General features: G+C 43.8%; 1 protein-coding gene across 2 annotated transcripts in view; it reads right to left on the bottom strand.

Annotated features, from left to right (window-relative positions):
- The window catches only part of Hmgxb3 (HMG-box containing 3), a 51602-nt gene that overhangs the window by 26604 nt on the left and 3993 nt on the right, over positions 1 to 21005 (bottom strand). For both annotated transcript variants that reach the window (XM_036204700.1, XM_036204699.1), the window contains exons 2-8: positions 20049 to 20184; positions 19019 to 19193; positions 16326 to 16823; positions 15044 to 15142; positions 7468 to 7599; positions 2257 to 2660; positions 15 to 187 (exon numbers count right to left, since the gene is read on the bottom strand). In XM_036204700.1, the coding sequence (XP_036060593.1) occupies positions 15 to 187; positions 2257 to 2660; positions 7468 to 7599; positions 15044 to 15142; positions 16326 to 16823; positions 19019 to 19193; positions 20049 to 20182 (1615 nt within the window). In that variant the 5' untranslated portion in view covers positions 20183 to 20184. The remainder of the gene's footprint in view (positions 1 to 14; positions 188 to 2256; positions 2661 to 7467; positions 7600 to 15043; positions 15143 to 16325; positions 16824 to 19018; positions 19194 to 20048; positions 20185 to 21005) is intronic.

Consider the following 21005-nt stretch of genomic DNA (forward strand, 5'->3'; position numbering starts at 1 on the left):
CCACCAGCTCTTACCTAGGGGAAAAGCCTGTCTGGCCCTGGGCAGTGCCATGCTGCTGCCCCGGCCAACACTCGTTGGGGCTGGCAGTATTGCTCTCATGGGTCTTGCTGCAGCCAGTAATGAGGGCTTGCCTCGTGCTCTGCCTTTGAGCTCTGGGGCTTTGGGTCCAGTGGTGAACACGTCAACTCTGGAGAGAGGGAAGAAAACAACAACACCACCCATGAAGAAAAGCCAGAAAATCTGGACAAAGGAAGGAAATCAAAGTTTAATATCCAAATAATACTTCTTTAAAGGCTATTACAATGATTATTAAGCCAGTGGACTTTAGACAAATTTAGCCTTTATAAATCTGTAGGACTCTAGGCAACTAATTTCACTCCTGTTAACATAAAGTTTTTAAACATAAAATGGAAAGTAAATATCTCTATCAGTCATCACAAAGACACAAATTAAATGAGTACTGTGGTGTACCACAATAATCCTAGAAGGAAGATAAGGGATTCAAGTCATCCTCAGCTAACTTAGGCTACATGAAACTCTGTATCAAAAACAAACTAAATAAATAATATAAAAATATAGAGAAGTGTCTACAGTATGAAACAGTAACAGGCATTATACCTATAACTTCTAATTTGCCTCTAATTAGAACGGTGCTACTTGAAGTCTATCAAGCTCCCACACGAGGGCAGCACAGACATCTTGGCTAACAAACCTCGCTTGTTCTTAAGTTTTGCAGTGCCAATGTTAAGTGCAAGGGCTGAATCATGGAAGGCCTCAATAATCAGCTTCTAAAGTGATTCATGTCCCAAATACCAGTCTAAAGCCCATAGCTTCATGCTTTAGCATACTAAACTATCTCCAAAGTATAATGTTTTAAGGGGAAAGGGAGGTGGATTTAGAAGTATTCCCATTATGCTAGAAGTTGTGTAAAAAAGCAGGAAAGGGGCTGAAGTGATTCACTAGTTAGCATTTGCTGCTCTTGCAGAGGACCCAGGTTCCATCTCTAGCACCCATGATGGCTCACTACTGTCAGTAATTCCAGTTCCAAAGACCTGACTCCCTCCCTCTTCTGATGTCTGTGAGCACCAGGCACACACATACATGCAGGCAAAACATCCACACACATAAAAATAAAAATAAATCCTTTAAAAAAATGCAAGTAGAAAACACATGCGCACATAAATGGGTTTGTTGAAGATGAACTCTTGATGCAGCAGAGAACTGGAAATACTGCCTATCCTTGGGAAATAATGACTACATAATGGGACAGAAAGGAGATTTTTTAAAATGGTTACTTCTTATGCTTTTAAAATATGAGCTATGTGAGCAAATTTTCTAGTCATTCAAGCAAAATAGCTTTACAAATCATAATAGAAACCACTGTGAAACTACTGATATTTTAGAGGCCAATTCCCCATGGGCAGAGGCTATCCTGTGTACTACAGGATATTTAGTACCCCTCCTCACTTAGATGCAAACCTCTTCCCAGTTGTGACAACCAAAATACTTCCCAACACTGCCAAAACATCCCTTGTGGGCAAGCTGTTCCCGGCTGACAACTGCTGAGATGAGCAGTAAATCTTAGTTTCAGGAACAGGACAGACTCTGGAGCAGAAGCCACTTAAGGCTCTAAGAAAAGAGGGGAAGAAAAAGTCCAAACTCACAGACTTCCTGTTTGGAAGGTACCAGCCTGAGTGTTTTAAAAGCAATCTTTCCTAATCTTTATAATCAGTCTGTGAGATACTGTTGTTGTTGTTTTCAATATTCAACTCAAGGTTTTTCAGAACTAGTCAAGAAACATCAAGTGACTATAGCAAAGGTCAAACAGAAGCCAGAGACGGCCAGGACTCAGAGTCTGACCACCAGCCAAGGAATCCTCCCATAGGATACCGAATAAATTCTCTAATTTATTCTAATCCTTTCTAATCCTGTATTCTGGATTGGTAAACACATGCTGGGTTGTTTTTTGTTTTGTTTTGTTTTAAAACTCTGCCCACATCCTGTATCAAGCTCCTAACAACTGGTTTAGGAAGACTGCCAAGAAAAGATGTGCAAAGAATGTAACAGCAACATATGGATGGCAGAGCGCAAGGGAAAGGTAAATGGCACCATGTCTCTAGGCCGTGGTGCTGGAGTCTCTCCGGGCTCTGTTGCCTCTCTCGGGACTGCTATAATGACAGTCACAAAGCGAACATGGGGCTCTTGCTTGGCGGCTGTTCTAAACAGTCTCAATAATACAGAATCACACTGGCATACCCTGGAGACTTTTTCTGAGCTGAGAGTAAACTGGAGGTGCTGGTCCCCCCTGCTGACGGTGGTATGTCATTTTCAGTTGTCCCCAGAGTGACCTCAGCCTGTATGCCACTCTTGACAATCGATGTCTTAGTTACCGCTGTGCCATGACTCTCAGGAACTTCCTTGACCAGGAGGTGAGCATCGGAGATAATCACCTCCTCCCACTCACTCTCCTCACCCACTTCTCTTGCAGGAGCCACAGTTAAGAGCTGGCTTACAGCCTCTGAGTTCTCCAGAGTCAGTTTTGAGGCATTTTCCGTAGAGGGATTTTGCTCAGTGATGACAGGCTGCTGACCTCGTTTGATAACAGAGCCTTTAGAGGGGACACCTGGAGCCAGCTCCACTTTGACTTTGCCTGCCTTTTCCTAGAAAGAACAAGAAGAGCTTATAGGCACAGAGCATCTTACAGTGACATTCCAAATGGTCTCTCATTTGATTCCCTTAGAAAAGGCATGAGTAATCAATGTGGAGACAAGTCTACAGAGCAGAGTTAGGATCCAAAGCATAAAACTGGCTTTATCTAAGGCTTCTGCTCACTAGGGTGCTGGACCCCTCAGGAGCTAATCTAAAAGTACTTTCCTGACATGCCCTTTTCATCAGGTACTGGCTCTGCCTGTTCCACGTCCACTTCTCCCCATCTAGAAAGGAGCTGATACCTTGTTATACTAAGTGGTTTACCTTGGTAGCCCTTCTATGAGACTCAGTTCATCCCAATGTGCTCAGGTTCACAGTGTTTCCTTCCATTCTCTTGGAGAAAACCTTTAGCCCCAGACTCTTTCAGGTGAGTCATATATGAATGACACATAAGCCACACACTTCAAAGTCAAATTAATCCACATACATTAATTATGTTAGAAGTTAGGCACAGTCTCACTATGTAGCCTGAGCCAGCCTAAAACATGCTGTACAGATCCATACACCAGGCTGGCCTCAAACTCTTAGAGGTCAGCCTGTCTCTGCCTTCAGAATGAGATTAGAGGCATTTGATATCATTCCTGCCTATCAGGTCTATTTTTCTTTTTTTTTTTGGGGGGGGGGGTTTCAGGGTTTCTCTGTATAGCTTTGTGCCTTTCCTGGAACTCGCTTTGGAGACTAGGCTGGCCTTGAACTCACAGAGATCCGTCTGCCTCTGTCTCCCGAGTGCTGGGATTACAGGCCACCACCACTTGGCACCTTAGCTTTTATTTAGTAAGCACTGCTGTGGAGATAGATAACAGCAGCTATACAAACGCGTACATTGTTTTTTAGCCAGTGATTGTCTCTGAGTTGGGTTTCCTGAAAGGTACTCAGAACTGAGAGAAAAACCAAAGCTGGTTCACTCCTAACTGCGTGTGATCTAGAGCACACTTTATCTGCATACGTCCTCAGATACATGACAGGCCTGGGTCAGCCATAAAGTGGATCTGGACTCCTGCAGGTGGGGAATGAGGGCAGGTAGAACCCTGAGTTACCAATCCCATATGGGATTAGAAAGAGGAACTGGGGCCTATAAAAGTCCTTGGCTGGTGGTCAGGCTCAGCTTGAGTCCTGAACCTCTCAACTGTAAGCGAGCCATCCCAATCAAATGTTTGTTTATGAGAGTTGACGTGTTCATGGTGTCTCTTCACAGCAATAAAAACCCTGAGCAGTTACATAGCCAAAAACTTGGGAAACAGAGGTTTGAACTCTAGGAGTAAACTCTAGAACTATATTTTTGCTATTATTTGGATCTCAGGTTTCTCCCAAAGGTCCAAGGGAGGTCACTATTAGGTGGTGGAACCCTACAAGTTTTAGGACACTAAAACACAAGCATGCTGTTGAAGGGGACTGTAGGATCCCAAATCACTCTTCTTTCTTGCTTCCTGGCCATGAGACAAAGGGTTCACAAGTTCTCTTTCTTTTTCTACCTACACAATGGCATTAATTCTTCTATAAAGACCTTTCCTGGGGGCTGGAGAGATGGCTCAGTGGTTAAGAACACCAGTTGTTCTTCCAGAGTTCCTGAGTTCAATTCCCAGCAACCACATGGTAGCTCACAGACATCTATGGTAGGGTCTGATGCCCTCTTCTGGCATGCAGGAGTACATGAAGACAGAGCACTCACGTACATAAAATAAATAAGTAAATCTTAAATTAAACCAAAACAACAAAACCCAAAAAATCCTTTTCTGCCTTTTTAGTCCTTCTAAGTGTCTCTTTTCTCCAAACTGATTGAGACACAACTGTCTACTCCATTCATTTCGACTCTAAGAAACCATGTAAAAAACAGTGCAAGTACATGTTTTATTCAGTCAGTGCCGACTGAACAATAAGTTACCCAGACACGCAGCACTGAACTAAGATGCTCATTCATCATGCACCTGCCTAGAAGTCCAGCCCCAGGGGATCAGACACCCTATTATGACCTCTAAGGGCACACATCCCTACACAAACACATACATATACACATAATTTAAAGATAATAAAAGTGAGCTAGAGAGACGGCTCAGCAATTAAGAACACTGGCTGCTCTTCCAGAGGACCAGAGTTTGATTCCTAGCACCCAGTGATGGCTCACAACTGTCTGTAAACTCCAGACTCCTCTTCTGGACTCCTTTAGCATAGCATAAATGTAGTGTACTTACATACATGCAGGCAAAACACTCATGCAGATAAAATTTTAAAAAATAATCATTTTTTTAAACGGTGGTAACTGTTGAATAACTATGTTAAGGGCTTACGGAGACAGCCACTTGTTCCTCCCTCAGGACACCAGGGTGCTTCATGAGAGACTAACGTTTACAACAAGCAATCGCCCATCATTTTGCACTCACTGTAAGCATACAGAACCCAACCAGGTTTGGCTCTGGACACAGACAGGGGGAGTGGCGGAGGGAAGAGTGTACCCTCTAAAGTCTGAGTCCGACTACGGAAATTTGGACTGGCAGGGGCTGAGGACACGACTCTTTGTCAGAGTGCTGGCCTGGCACGTGCAAGGCCCTGGGTCTGGTCCCCAGCACCACATAAACTGAGCATAATGATGAACCTGTAATCTCAGCACTCGAGGCAGAGGCACAAAGTTTAAAAGTTGACCAGTTTGGGGTTGGGGATTTAGCTCAGTGGTAGAGTGCTTGCCTAGCAAGCGCAAGGCCCTGGGTTCGATCCTCGGCTCAAAAAAAAAAAAAAAAAGTTGACCAGTTTGAGGCCAACCTGAGATACATTAGACTCTGTCTCAAGAAAGGAAAAAGGAAAAAGAAGAAGAGGAGGAGGAGGAAGAAGGAGAAAGTGGGGGCAGGGTACAAGGAGAGAGAGAGAGTACCCACACCCAGAATCAACTTTGTTTGTTTTATTTCTTATGTATACAGTGTTGTGCTTGCATTGTATGCCTGCAGGCCAGAAGAGGGCACCAGATCTCATTACAAGTGGTTGCGAGCCACCATGTGGGTGCTGGGAATTGAACTCAGGACCTCTGGAAGAGCAGTCAGTGCTCTTAACCTCAGAGGATCTCTCCAGCCCCTAGAATGAACTTTGAATATCAGGTTAAGAACTTTCATTTTTAATAGCAGCTATTAAAAAAAATGGTCTTGAGCCAGACGGTGGTGGCTTTAACCCTAGCAATCAGGGAAGCAAAGGCAGGTGGATATCTGTGAGTTCGAGGTCAGATTGGTCTACAGAGTGAATTCCAGGACAGTCAGGCAATTACATAGTTCAATTAGCCTGGAACTCACTATGTAGCCCAAAGTGGTTTTAAACTTCCAACCCTGCCTATCTCCCTAGTGCTGGGATTACAGGTGTACATCACTATACCTGGATAAAGACAATAGTCTCTTATTTTGATTTATTTATTATGTATACAGTGTTCTGCCTACATATATGCTTGCAGGCCAGAAGAGAGCACCAGATTTCATTATGAATGGTTGTGAGCTACCACGTGGTTGCTGGGAATTGAACTCAGGACCTCTGGAAGAGCAGCCAGTGCTCTTAACTGCTGAGCCATCTCTCTAGCCCCCAAAGTTTTAAGAATAATAGTTTTAAGAATAATTGATGGTGGGCCAAGAAGACTACTTAGAAGGTTCCTTGTCATCAAGCTTGATGAATTTGATCCACTGGATACACATGGTAGAAGAAGAGAACCATCTTCCAGAAGCTGTTCTCTTACTTCTAAGTGTGTGCATTGGCACAGGCCCACACACTTACACATAAGATAAATAAATAAATGTGATAAAAAAAAAAAAAACAACAACTTAGTGGCAGAAAATAAATGGAAAAAAGGCTACATAACTTAGACACAAGAAAACGACTAGTAACAAAAACACATTAAAATAGTAACAAAATGGCTTTCTTTTTTATGACACAAGATTGTGGTTAACTGTGGTGATGTATTGTGTCCCCTAATAAACTTGCCTGAGGATCAGAGGACAGAGCCAACCACTAGATTAGACATAGAGGTCAGGCAGTGGAGGCACACACCTTTAATCCCAGCCCTTGAGATCTCATGCCTTTGCTTGGGAAGCACACACGCCTTTAATCCCAGGAAATGATGTCTGGACAGAGAAGGTATATGCGGTGTGAGGGAACAGGAACTCACTCTCTTTAGGCTGAGGATTTTGTAGGGTAAGAACTAGTGACCGGCTGTTGTGCTTCTCTGTTCAGCTTTCACCCTGACATCTGGCTCTGGGTTGTTTTTTTAATTAATAAGACCATTTAAGATTCAATCAAGAGTTAACTTTTTAATTTTAATTTTTTTCATTCATAAGCAAAATGATTTATCTGCAATACTACAAAGGAAAAAGGTAGCCAGAGAGGTGGCCTCAGTGGGTAAGGCACTTGAGCACAATCATGAGGACCCGAGTTTTTAAGCCCAGTACCCACGTAAGCCAGGTGTTAGTTAGTAACTTGCATCTACAATCTTAGGGCTCCTATGGACAGATGAGAGGTGGAGACAAGGGAATTCCTAGAAGCTTGAGGAACAGCCTATCCTGACCTATCAGCAGTAAACAACAAAGGAGATCCTGTCTCAAAGTGCAAAGCACTGACCAACACCCACGGCTGTCTTCTGACCTCCATATGTGTGACACAGCAGGTGTGCACTTGAACTGACTCAAGCCAACAAGCACACATACACCCATATACATCATACACACTTTAAAAGGATTTAAAACGAGTCAGTGTTAACTTAAAAACGAACAAACAAAAACACTGAGTGGCCCTTACCTTTGGTATCCACTTCCCTCCTAGGAAGTTACCACAAGTAGGGCACTTGGGTGGCTTGTGCCTTGTGACATAGGTAAAGGAACAACCTGGGCTCGTGCACGCCCCATGGCCCCGTCGAGTGTATGTAGTAGTCTATAAAACAAACAACAAACAAACCAACAAGAATTAAGACCAAGAATCCAGCCCAAGACTGCTGATTATTACAACTACACTATTCAGAGGACAACAGCTTAAACGCTCACAACCCACAGAAGGTCAGTTAGAATGGTCCTTTAGTACAAACTCAGGGCTACACAGGTAGCAGCAGTGACGGCTGCTACTGAACACAGTAGCTCACAGTGCTCAGCACTGTGTCAGAACCTCATTTAACCCTCTCAACAATGCTTGCTACTGTGGCTTATACTGTTGAAATGCTTTGCCTCAAATCATAGAGTGGGGCTGGAGTGACAGCTCAGGGTGGCTGCTCTACCACAGGAGCCACACGGTGGGTCACAACTGTCTGTGACTCCAGTTCCAGAGGATCTGACACCCTCCTCTGGCCTCCTTGGATACCAGGTACAGATGTGGTACACAGGCACACAAGCAGGGAACACACACACACACACACACACACACACACACACGAAAACGAAAACAAAACAACAAAAACATCGAGAAGACTTTAGTTGGATGTAGCAGCACACACCTTTAAACCTTTATTTCCAGCACTTGGGGGTAGAGGTAGGCAGATCTCTGAGTTTAAGGCCAGCCTGGTCTACATGGTGAAATGTTTACTAAACTGTTAATCCCTAACTTCTCTAGCCTTGCCAAAAGCAATAATTCCCCTTGAGTAAAGGCTAAACTGGCACTAGCCACCTCTGCCAGGAGGCATCAGGAAAAGCTGCCCATCACTGTGGCACCATGTCCAGAATGAGTGCCAAGTGGAGGAGCACCAAGGAAAGACACCAAGCTTTAGGTTCCAACTTTGCCACCGACACAATGAATGACCCAGGTAGTCACTTGGGTTTTCTTGGAAAAATCGCATCCTCTTTCTGTCACAGAGATGTGCCCAAGAGCAAAAGTCAAGAATGGGAAACATGAATAGTAAACCACCAAGGAGTTTACAGCTCTGAGATTTCATACTCAGGACAGAAAACCTCCTATCTTTTCCTAGACCACAACCCAATATAGACTCTTCATGCTGAATGCCTCCCCCGCCCCGAAGAACAGAAATCTAAGAAAGTCATTGTGAACCTGGAAACACTCCTCAACAGCATCCTGAAGGAACAGTAACGCCAGACAAAAATGCTGATGCTTACAGCTGTCTCAGTCTTAAAACACAGAGAAGTGCCTAAAACACTTTCCTGGAAGAGCCCGGCTCTTGATAGAACAGCCACTTCCAGGAAGATAAGATCTCCATCGAGTAAGCGGCAGTGGAATCCTATTTCAAGATGCTGCTACTGTCTGCATCGGGGAGACGGCCCAGTGGGGAGGAGAGCACTTGCTATACAAGCATCAGGACCTGAGTTTACATCCCTAGCACCAGTGCAAAAAGGTGTGTGCCTATAATCTAAGAGCTGGAGAGGTCAAAGGTCAGCCTGCCACCAAGCCTAGCAAATTAGGCAGCTCCAGGTTCAGTGAGATAAACTCAGTGTCAGCAGGTAAGGTGCAAAGAGATGGGAAGGCACGTGACATCAACCTTTCATCTCCATGCACACATGTGTAGTGTATATGTGTGCACACACACACACTGCAGCAACTTTCTCATCCAAGGATATACTATTTAGCTGGGCACAGTGGCACATACCTGTATTCCCAGCTGCTTGTAAAGCTGAGACAGGAGGATCATTTGAGTCCATGAGTTCCAGATAAGTCTGGGCAACATAGTTAAAAACCTCATCTCAAAACAACCAATATCGAATGTACAGTTTACGTATAGCAAAGGTTGTTGAAAGACTGGGGTTAAGTTGAAAATGTAATCTATTCGATCTTAAAAAATAAAACTACTAAAATAGTCAACACAAAGGTAATAACTGACAAACCATTAAATGGAGAGAAAAGTGAAGCCAAAGGATCACTAGTTCAAGGCTAGTCTGGGCTACAAAGTAAAACAGAGCTCTCAAAAAGGAGGAGAGAAGGGGAAGGTGAGTAAGGAGTTGGGGGAAGAGAAACATGGATCCTAAAAAGTCAATTAAAGTCAAAGAAAGCAGAATAGAACTGACGGAACAAAGACAACAACAGATTGTGATGGCCGGCTTTGACCACCAATGTTACAGGACACAGAACCACCTACCCGGGAGATCCATCTCCAGGTATTTCTGTGAAGGGTGGGGGACCCCACAGAGGGTTAACTGAGGGGCGTAAGGTTTACCCTCAAAGTGGTAGGTCCTTCCAAATGGCAGCTCAGATGGCAAGGGGTCTAGGGAAAAGCGCTGTTTGTCTGTCTACTTGCCTTTGAGTGTGTATGGCTGCTGCTGCTGCCATCATCCACCAAAATCAAGACTTGAGTTTCTTTAGCCTGTCAATGGAGGCCTAACAGCTACGACTCTCCAACAGCACTAAGGCCTTCAGTGCCTAACTGGGACTGCTGTGCACCTCCAGCTCTTGGACTGAACAACTACCCGGTTCTCTGCCTCTTCAGCATGAAGACAGACAGCCACTGTAGGACTACCCAGCCCATCACGTGAGCCAATATCATAAATCCCCTTTACAGATATACATACATATCCCATTGCTCTAGAGCACCTAACACCTATTTCGGTGCCAGAGATGGAGCCATTCCCAGACTACATGACTATGTAGTTTATAGGCCTTTAGGCCTGGTTTATGCAAGGAATCAACAAGTTTTAACCTATGGGGGAAAAAAAACCCCAAAACCAAAAACCCACCCTAGAATCTTGTGAGCAGACATCACTGAGCAAGTCTGGTGGAAATTCAGAAGAACAGCTTGCCAACATAAATGCAGGCAATGACAGCCTGGCTTATCAGGCTTCAGAGAAGACCGAGCACTATTGAGAACTGGGCTAGAGTCCCATTGTATTATATTCAGAAAATGCATCTGCAGTCTGCTGTGTCCTGGTAACTTGAGTAAGGCTGAATCTAACGTAATGGGCCATTTCTTTAGCAGGGGAAATCTCAAGGGACCATAGCATTCAGGCTGTGGCATAGCTTCTGCCACGGCTCTTATTTGGATCTATAGTGAGGGGGAGCAAAGATATGAATATACAAACAGAGAGGAAATGGGCATGGCAGGTGTAGAGAAAGTAGCGTAACTGTTAAAGAGAAACCTTCAGCTTTAAACTAGGACACAGCCAAGATGGCCTGAAGGCAAGACCCTACCTCAAAGGCTCCAACTCTTGAAAATGCAAATTCAGGAGGTAGTCTGGACTGAGAGATGCTCAGAGTTCTTTACTCAAAAACAATCCCTGGAGAAATTTTCCCAGGTTCAGCTGCCAAGGCACATAGAGGCCACTAAAGCTTTGGCATATGTAGGCAGGACTACATCTTGAGTGAGCAAGACATTGTAGCAGCACTATCTACATTTATAGACAGGCAAAAACCAAAGAATTATGGGGTCATAGAGGCCCACACCAAAGTTCCAGACACCTCTGAGGCCAGGTAATATATAGCAAGACCAGAGTCCCTACAAGAAGGAAACTCCAGAAACTCCTGTGTGATGGTAAAGATCCAATGGAGACCTCAGAATGTTGGAGATACTAGGGTTGTGGGATGTCTGCGAGGACTCCTGGCACAGACTGGCACCTGTCTAAGAGAACGGCCTCACGTTCTGCAGGGAGCCATGATGATGCCAACACAAGCCCCAGCTCCTGGACATGCAGCTATGGGTACAGCGTTTGTCATGCTTGGTCTTCATCCGATCTGTCCTTGCTATTCTGACACTCCTCCCTTTTGGAATGGGAATATTTACTCTATGCTACTATATGCTGGAAATACCTAGCTTGGGCTTTGGTTTTGCAAGGGCCCATAGTTAAGAGACTGCCCTGAGTTCTTAGAACACTCTGGACTCTGTGTTAGAATGGGAAGACTTCAGGACTCTTGGGAGATAAACTAAATGCATTCTGCATTATTAGATGGCCATTCGCCTTTTGAGGACTGGGGTCGAATATTATGATTTAAAGGTGATTCTGGGCCCAGCAGAGTGACACACACCTTTAATCTCAGCACTTGGGGAGGCAGAGGCAGGTGGAACTCTCTGAGTTAAGAGGCCAGCCAGGTCTACAAAGAGAGACTCTGTCTCAACAACAACAAAAATTTTTTAAGTGATTGTGAGCTGGATGGTGGCACACACCTTTAATCTCAGAACTTGGAGAGGCAGAGGCAGGTGTATCTCTGAGTTCAAGTCCAGCCTGGTCTACAGAGCTAGTTCCAAGGCAATCAGAGCTACAGAGAGAAACCATGTCTTGAATACCTAACTAACTAACCAACAAACAAGAAATCAGTGACTGTGTCTAGGTGTCACAACGGCAAGGGGTAGACTTGGGAATGTTAATTTTCACAGTCAACTTGGCTGGATTTATAATCAAATAGGAGACACACCTCTGGGCATGTTCGTGGGAACATTTCCAGAGAGGTTTAACTGCCCAACCTGAATGTGGACAGCATCATCCTAAGGACTGGAGTCCTGTTGAATACAAAGGGGAAAAGAAGAAACTGAGCTGAGCACCATCATTCATCTGTCTGCTTTCCGACTAGAGACACCCCATGACCAGCAGCCTCACACTCTGTCGCCATGTTTTCCCACTGTGATTTGGGGGAGGACGACGACAAACCAAACCAAACCTTCCTTGAGTTACTTGTCAGGCATTTTATCACGGCAATGAGACAAGTAATGTACAGATCTAAACCTAACCATATCAAGTAGAGATGCTTTCCACCAGGCATGTCTGTGTTTTACATCTAATTACATGCTGCCTAAGAAACCAAACCAAACCTTAGACATAAAGCTATAAAATGGCTAAAAGCATGGAAACTAACTAGTTGTTAACAGCAACTAATAAAACCCAAACTAAACAACAGCAGAGTAGATTGAGAGCAAAGGATATTACTAAAGGTCATTTCTTAATAACCAAGGGGCTAATTTATACAGATGACATAACAATCCTAATGTTTATGTAAATAACATAAAAACTAATAGGGCTTTAAGAAGAAATAGAAACATCCATAGGGACAGTTGGGTGCCTTCTCCCAATAGCTGACAGACAGATCTAAGGTCAGCAAGGATACAAAAGTGTTGAACAATATTATCCATCACCCTGACCTAATCTGATATGAATGTAACATTCTACTAAAGAGAAGAATACACATTATTTTCAAATACACATTTATCAAGACAGACCACATTTTGGGTAGTAAACTGTTTTACTGTAAGATTCAGGATCCCCCAACCTGGGCATTGGGAATGGCACGCAGGTCCACCTTCTCAACCACCGTGCCATCTCGCTAGCCCCTTGTTACCTTGTATGCTTTACCTTTTTTCAGAGACAGCATTTCTCTGTGTAACAGTCCTGGCTGTCCTGGAACTCACTCTGTAGACCAGCTGACCTGGAACTCACAAGATCTACCTGCCTCAGCTTCCACTCTGCTGGGATTAAAGGTATGTACCACCACCACCGAGCTTTTACCATCATTTTTAAAAAGAGGGCAATAGGGCATTTTATAAACATCTCCAAGTCAATAAAATTGACAAACTGAAGTTAGACTTAGTAGCTCAGACTTAGAATCCCAGCGACTGGGAGACCAAGGTAGGATAAGTGTTTAAGGCCAACCTGGGCTACATGGTGAGCTCTAATAGTCTAGGTTATAGAAAGAAATCTTTTCTGAATGAATGAATACATACAATTAGAACCTAAATAATCAGAATTTTTCAGAAAGATCAAACCAAAAACGAATGCAAAAACAAAAAAAAACAAAAGTAACACAATGCTGAGACACAGTGACCCACACCTGTAATCTTAGCACATTCAAGGCTAAGGCAGAATTGCTGTTCATTTCAGGCTAGCCTGAGCTGCAAATGAGACTGTCTCAAAATACCCCAAATAAGCAAATAAGTAATCTACTTCTCTGTATGTTTTACAATTAAAACATAATTAAAAACCTGTCCACAAACAAAGTTCCTTCCTGACTTGACTGGTTATTCTATCAAATAATTCTGGAAGAAATAATATGTCTATAACACCAACTCTCCTAGGAGATACTATACTTCCCACTCACCCGATGAGGCAAACATCACCTTAATAAGAACACAAGACAAACCAGACAAGAAAATTAGAGATCCATACCTGATGAAGTTAAGACATAAAAATTCTGGACTGTGGTGGTATTGTGTTCCCCGAAATATTATGTGTTCCCCGAAATAAACTTAGCTGGGGTCAGAGAACAGGACGGCCACAATATTAAACATGAGGATAGGCAGTGGTAGCACACGCCTTTAATCCCAGCACTGGGGAGGCAGAGCCAGACGGATCCCTGTGAGTTCAAGGCACATGGGAAACAGCTAGGCATGGTGACACACGCCTTTAATCCCACGGAGTGGGGGCAGAAAGAGAAAGATTATATAAGGCGTGAAGACCAGAAACTAGAAGCATTTGGCTGGTTCAACATTTGGCTGGTTAAGCTTTAGGCTTTGGAGCAACACAGTTCAGCTGAGATTTGGATGAGGACTCCAGAAGCTTGTAGTCTGAGGAAACAAGACCAGCTGAGGAACTGGTGAGGTGAGGTAGCTGTGGCTTGTTCTGTCTCTCTGATCTTCTAACATTCACCCCAATAACTGGCCTCGGGTTTGATTTTATTAATAAGTACCTTTAAGATTCCTGCTACACTGGACAAAATTTTAACACACCAAAATCAAACATATAAGAGGGAAGACAGATCACTACAAGTGAGTTTACCCCAGAAATGCCAGGTTAGCATTAGCATCTAATAAACAATGGAATCTACCACTTCAGCCAGGTGTGGCAGCACATGCCTGTAATCCCAGCACTCGGGAGGCTGAGGCAGACTGATCTCTTTGAGTTCGAGGCCAGCCTGGTCTACACAGTAAGTTCCAGGACAGCTAGGGTTACACAGTGAGGCCTTGTCTCAAAACAAAACAAAATTAATTTCTAAAAAGTCCCCCTTTTTACTACATACTACCAGGGACTAAGCAGTTACTTTCAGAATACCATTTATAATCACATCAAAAACCATGAAGTATTTAGGACTACATCTCAGTCCAGAAGTTGCAGTGTGTGGATGGGAAAATATCAGCTGAGTCAAGAAGGCAGAACCCTGGTTTGTTTATGTCCTCAGGTTTCAACTTCTCTCTCTTGGGCTGTTTTATCATCTGTGCAGTGATAATGCTTAACTAGGTCAATGGCTCCACAGCATTCTGAAAACTGCCCCCAGGTGTTTCAAGAAGTCTACATACTTGGGATAGTTCACAGGTACTGTGGAGGGTACCTACAGGGCTCCTGGCCATCCACATGTGACTCAGGGAATTCAAAGCCCACTGCTGGCTCCCATGTCCAAAGGCTTTAAGACCTTGGAAAACTATTTTGAACAGAAGAGAATGCATGCAGCCTAATTCCTCACTACTGACCAGTTTGATGGAGGAAGGGTTCTCCACAATTGAGTAAGCAGGCAGAGGCAGCATGATGAACTGGGTGGTTGGAGCAGAGGAGTTATTCTCACTGGAGTCCTGTGCACATGGAAAGGACAGTTAACAGTGTGCAGAACACCCACAGATTCCACAATACTGGAAGACTGCATCAAGCACAAAACTCAATGTGCTCATCCAGTACACTCCGCAAAATAAATAGTTATATCAAAATAAGAAGTTACCTTAGAAACAAGAGAAAATGACTACCACAGAAGACGTGCTATGATCATTTCACGGGTGAGAAAACTAGAGCTGTAACGGCTTAGGGACCCCCAAGATTTCAAAAGCACTTAGTAAGAAAATCCAATTTTTCTGGCCCTATTAATATACCCTACTAAGTGGTACTGGAGAGATGGCTCCGTGGTAAAGATGGTAAAGAGAACTGGCTGCTCTTCCAGAGGACCTGGATTTGTTCCAGCACCCACCAAGCAGCTCACAATCATTCTTAACTGCCTTCACCAGATCGGTGGCAACGATTTAGTCATAAAACAGCACTGAGGCAACCAAACAATACTGGGTCTAGGACAGAGCTCTATGGGCTACCTGCTCTTTTACCCAAGCATCATCACGTACACTACAACACATTGGCCCTCTGATCCTGAAGAGGGCTCCCATTCCTCTAGGATGCTATCCTGTCCAGGGAAAAAGAGGGACACTGTACTAGGGCATGTGGCAGGTCCCCCAGATCAATGAGACTTTCGCTTTCATCTCAACCAAGAATCCCTTGGTGCAGTGGAGAAGGACTTGCTCTTTCTTTTCTTTTTAATTTTAAGCACCTTTACCCACTGAGCCATCTCACTGCCCCCAGATTTGTCTCTCTTTCTCAGGTCTTAGTTCCGTGACTCTGTCCTTAAAGAGAACTTTTCTTCTTATTCCCATCGAAACCCAAAAGTGTTTTTCAATAATTCTCACATACAGTTGTGGTTTTTCTGAAAGAGATTTCAGGACACAAAATCCCAATTTGGTACTAATAGCACAAAGTTCTTGGCTTTAATTAAGCTCTCCTATTAATGTACCTCAAATACTATCTTATGTGAAGAAAACTCTCACTGAGCCAGGCTGAGAGGTGGTAAGATGCCTGAGAAACAGAACTCTGGAGCAAGTTCAAGGCCTAGGAACAGTAAAGTATCACACCTATACTCTCCATTACCCTGGTCAAAAGCAAAAGGTACCTTTTAAAGAATATCAGACAAAGCAAAGACATTAGTGAAAAGCCACTTACCCTCATGACTGTTACCACCGACAAGCTCTCTCCAACTTGGGAGTGTGGCACAGCCATGCTTCCAGTGGGGACATCTGGTGAGCCATTTACTAAGGTCTCTTCAATTACCAGGCTTGTCTGGTAAGGTTGGTGGCTCTCTCCCACCTCCAAGGATGCCTCCTCCAGGAGCATGTCTTGGCTGAGGATCTCTGAAGTGGCAATCTCCTGCACAGCACCTGGCTGGGAAAGGGCTCCCACCTCCTCAGCCAGGGCCTCCACAGCGAGGCACTGCTCTGCCATGCCTGCATGGCTGGTTACTATATCCGGGGAAGCATTAGACATGAGAGTTGATCCTTTAGGGGACATCTGGTTCTGAGCCACACATAGCTCTAGCTGAGGGCAGCTCCTGTCTTCCTGCAGAGTGCTCTTGGGAATGATGATGTAATCTGATCGGGGAAGGATCTTTCGGAAACCTGGGATGTCCGGAACCACAGCAGTCAGTGATGAGAGCTTAGAGTTCTGAGAATGAGGAAGCCAAGAGGAAAACAAGCAGAGATGAATGGATGAAGAGCTCATGAAGTTGTGTATAGTAGCTTTTATTTTTTATTTTTCCAAAAACTGCCTGACCTAACACAGAAAAGATCAGCCTCTGTCAACAGCAATGTCACCTTCATTTGGATCAACATACTTTACTTGCTCAAGAAACTGTAGAGTGGATTAGATTCTGTTGTTAGGTTTTTCCACAGTGCGAGGGATTGAACTGGGGGCTTATGCAGCCTGGGAAAATGCTCTACATCTGTGGCACTGAACTCTGGGTAGGGCACCAATCCTGGCTTCCAAAACTGTGAGCTTGAACACCGGGTCTGCATAGTCTTGAGCAAATTCTATTCCCTCTTGAAGCCTCAGCAACCACCTATTGGGTTTTAGTGGTTTTTTTGTTTTGTTTTGTTTTTAAAGGAATCTGGCAATTTGTGAGTTCTTTTTAAGCTTTGATACTTTTGAGTTATAAAGTAACAAACAATGTAAATACCCAAACAAGTACTACTAAATTATCAGACAGTTTAAATAAAAACTCAAAAAGCATGAAATGCTGCTATACAGAAGCCTGAGATGGACCTCAAAATGGCACATGGGGATTTTGACCTCAGGAATTTTCCAGACTTACAGGGATGAACAGTTTACCAAGCTAAGAAAGCTTTGTGAGAGAAATTACTTATGGCAAGGACTATCTAGTAAGGCCCTGAATACGTCAGGGGGTGCAGAGAGGAGACCTAACATCTTAAAATTCAGAAATTTGTTGAAACCTGTGACTTAATTTTATCTCTAAAATAGCACTATAGTATTACCAGTTAATACACAGGGAAATCAAAGTCAAAATTCATGAGGCTAAAAGTCCAAGGCATAAAATTATAAGAGAAACAGAACGAACGAAGTGAATAGATAATAAAAACCCAGTTTAACGGGGAAAAAAAAGTCAAAGCACCCTTTAAAGGCACACTGAAATCAAATACAAGAGCATCTTTGGAGAACTCAAAAGGGAGCGCAGATGGGACTACTTAAGGCACAAAGCAGCACTCAAAGAATTCAAAGAAGCACTCGGGTGACATGTGAAGGTAGACAGAACTGCAGAGGGCAAGGGGAACAGCATCTTCACAACCCCTCAGAAGACACATTAGGGCAATGAGATTAAATGGTGCAAATAAACAGAATTGTCTGGACTAAAACAGAGAAAAGGACTAGATGGCAGAAACTATACAGACTTGGAGGAATAACCCAGGAACCCCAGGTCCTGCATTGAGCAGCAAGGGTCATCAAGAAGAGATAGTCTGGCAAAGGACTCTTGACAGTCTCTCAAGATGACAGTCTCATCCACACACCAGGAGACCTAGAGGACAGCACAGCACAGAAAGCTTCACCAAGTCTCAGTGCATCCCAAGGGCCCACAGTATTCTATCACTGTGAACTAGAGATAACAAATGGCAGCTAGACATCGCCTACACCCTCACTAGTTCCTTAGTTCAAGGGCTCAAAGCCCCAGTCACCACCATCACCTTTGGCTTTAACCTTGCATTTCTCTTCTGGTATAGTTCAAAAGTACATGGTATCACACAAAGCAGCTTTACTTCTTTCCATACAAACCTAATTCCTGACTGTTATGATACCAGTCAAAATAACAGATAGATCACACCACATTCAATTAGTAATATGAAAACATGGTGTAGAAGAAATGCCTATATAAGCCACTATATTAAGGAAAAAACATTACTAGTAGGATAAGAAGCTTTGAGTTACAGTAAAGATCAGAAAAGGAATCAAAGCCTCATTATAAAGAAATCAGAAAATGTCAGCTCTCTGTACTGTTGCAATTAAAAAGAATGCGGCGCATCATGAAAACAGACACAATACCAGACTTAAAAAGACAATTTAAAAGCTCTTCAAGAAATTAAGAGTCAGCCAGGCATTGGTGGTGCATGCCTTTAATCCCAGTACTTGGGAGGCAGAGGCAGATGGATCTCTGTGAGTTCAAGGCCAACCTGGTCTCCAAAGCAAGTTCCAGGAAAGGCGCAAAGCTACACAGAGAAACCCTGTCTCGAAAAACCAAAAAAGAAAGAAATCAAGAGTCATGAGAACAGGGGAGCTGGTCTCCCCAGGTCCTTACCCATTAAAGCAATGTGGGGGTGGGTGGGAGTGGTATAGAAAAAAAAAATACTTACAGGATCCAAACCTTCTTTCTCTAGTTTGGCTTTCTCCAAGTAGTAACTTCTCTCAGCCACACTGAGGAGCCTCCAGCTCTCACTGATCTTCTTATTGATCTCGGACTGTGGGAGGTGGGGGAGCTCCTGCTGCACTTTCAAGTAGATGTCATAGTAGTAGAGAAGGTAAGCAGACCTGCAGAGGCAATAACTGCCTTACTTTAGCCAGCATGTGCTGTGATGTCAGGGTGTTAGTCAAAGGCCGGCAAAGCAAGCCAAGCCAAACCTCTCGATTCAAAGCATTGTCTCTAAACAAGCAAAGAACATCTGTAACACCCCAGTTATGTAATCAAATACAGCCGAAGACGCAAGGGTCCTGTCATTTCACTCTCGGGCCAAGGTTAACAGCAGAGGCTGACAACCCAGGCTTATTGCACACACACATTATTCCTCTACTCTGCCTTCGGTCATCGAACTGGTCAAAACTATCTCATTGAGGCTGGGCAGTGGTAGGGCACATCTTTAATCCCAGCACTGGAGAGTCAGGGGCAGGCAGATCTCTGAGAGTTTGAGGCCAGCCTGGTCTACAGAGCAAGTTCCAGGACAGCCAAGGCTGTTACACAGAGAAATCCTGTCTCAAAGAAAATCTCATCAAGGCTGAGAGAAGAAAGCAAGTAATTATCAAAGTGGTCCAGTGCTAGTAATGTCAGCCGGAAGTCTTAGTATTCAAAGTAAGAGGGAAACTAAAGTAGAGAGTGTCTGTAGAAATCACTGGCGTTGCTTATCACTGCAATGTTACTAAGGCCTATTTTAAGTATTTAAATAATGACATAATAAAAAATAACATACAAAAGGGTCCACAGATTCTAGAATTACACAGCACACGCTCCTTTGATAGTCTGGAAACATAAGCAAAGTCTGTCCCTCTGCACCCCCAGTCTCCCTCCCCTTACATCAATGCCCACTCAGACTGACAACTGCATTCTAAATGAATCTTTATCAGCACGCCCCCCTCCCTGCAATCCATCACAACCAAAACATTAGAGCTAACCTGGGTTTCTTGGCCTTTTCTCCTTGTATTTTATACTTCTTCTTCTTCTTAGGGGGCCCAGGAGAAGTATAGTAAGCTTCCTCAATTTCCTCCATCACGACAGTTACCTCAGCACCATCATATGATGTATCCATGGCTAGAGAAGAGGTAAGTCAATAGAAAGGTTTAAGTATCCAATGTAAAAGGAACAGCAGCCTCCGGGGCAAATAATGAACTCTGTCAGGGCCTAAAGGTTTAGACATTTCCCAAATTCAAAAGATCTTAACAAGCACATGTGGTACTTGATTCTTACAGATTCGAGGGCTCCATTTCAGCCCTGAATGAGAATGTCTAGAGAGTAGGAGATCAAATGCCTCCAGTGAGTCTTTTATTCAGGCAAATCAGGGATCACAGATTTTGAGAGCCTTTCATTTACATTCCCTCATGGGATGCAAGTAGTCCCATATGATGAAAATTTCTTAAGACACCAAACTTTTTTTTTTTAGAGCTGAGGATCAAACCCAGGGCCTTGCACTTGCTAGGCAAGCGCTCTACCACTGAGCTAAATCCCCAACCCCACTTTTTTTTTTTAAGAATACCTGGCCAAGAGTTAGAAATTCTCGCCCTAGCCTTACAGCTTCATCACTTCAAATAAGTTTCAATGATTTAACTAAACGTGTGATAAGGATTTTATATGTAAGAGATTTACTCTGCCAGCTTGTGTGATTTGAGGCAGGTCTGCTCACTACTTTAGATTCCGCTACCTCTTTCCTGTATGTTAAAAAAAAAGTGGGTAGCCGGGTAGTGGCAGTGCACGCCTGTAATCCCAGCACTCAGGAGGCAGAGGCAGGTGGATCTCTGTGAGTTTGAGGCCAGCCTGGGCTACAGAGCGAGATCTAGAACAGCCTCCAAAGCTACAGAGAAACCCTGTCTCGAAAAACCAAAAAAGTGGGTGGAGTGCTGGAAAGATGGCTCAGT

This window comes from Onychomys torridus, chromosome 13 (assembly GCF_903995425.1).
Source record: "Onychomys torridus chromosome 13, mOncTor1.1, whole genome shotgun sequence".
NCBI classification, from domain to species: domain Eukaryota; kingdom Metazoa; phylum Chordata; class Mammalia; order Rodentia; family Cricetidae; genus Onychomys; species Onychomys torridus.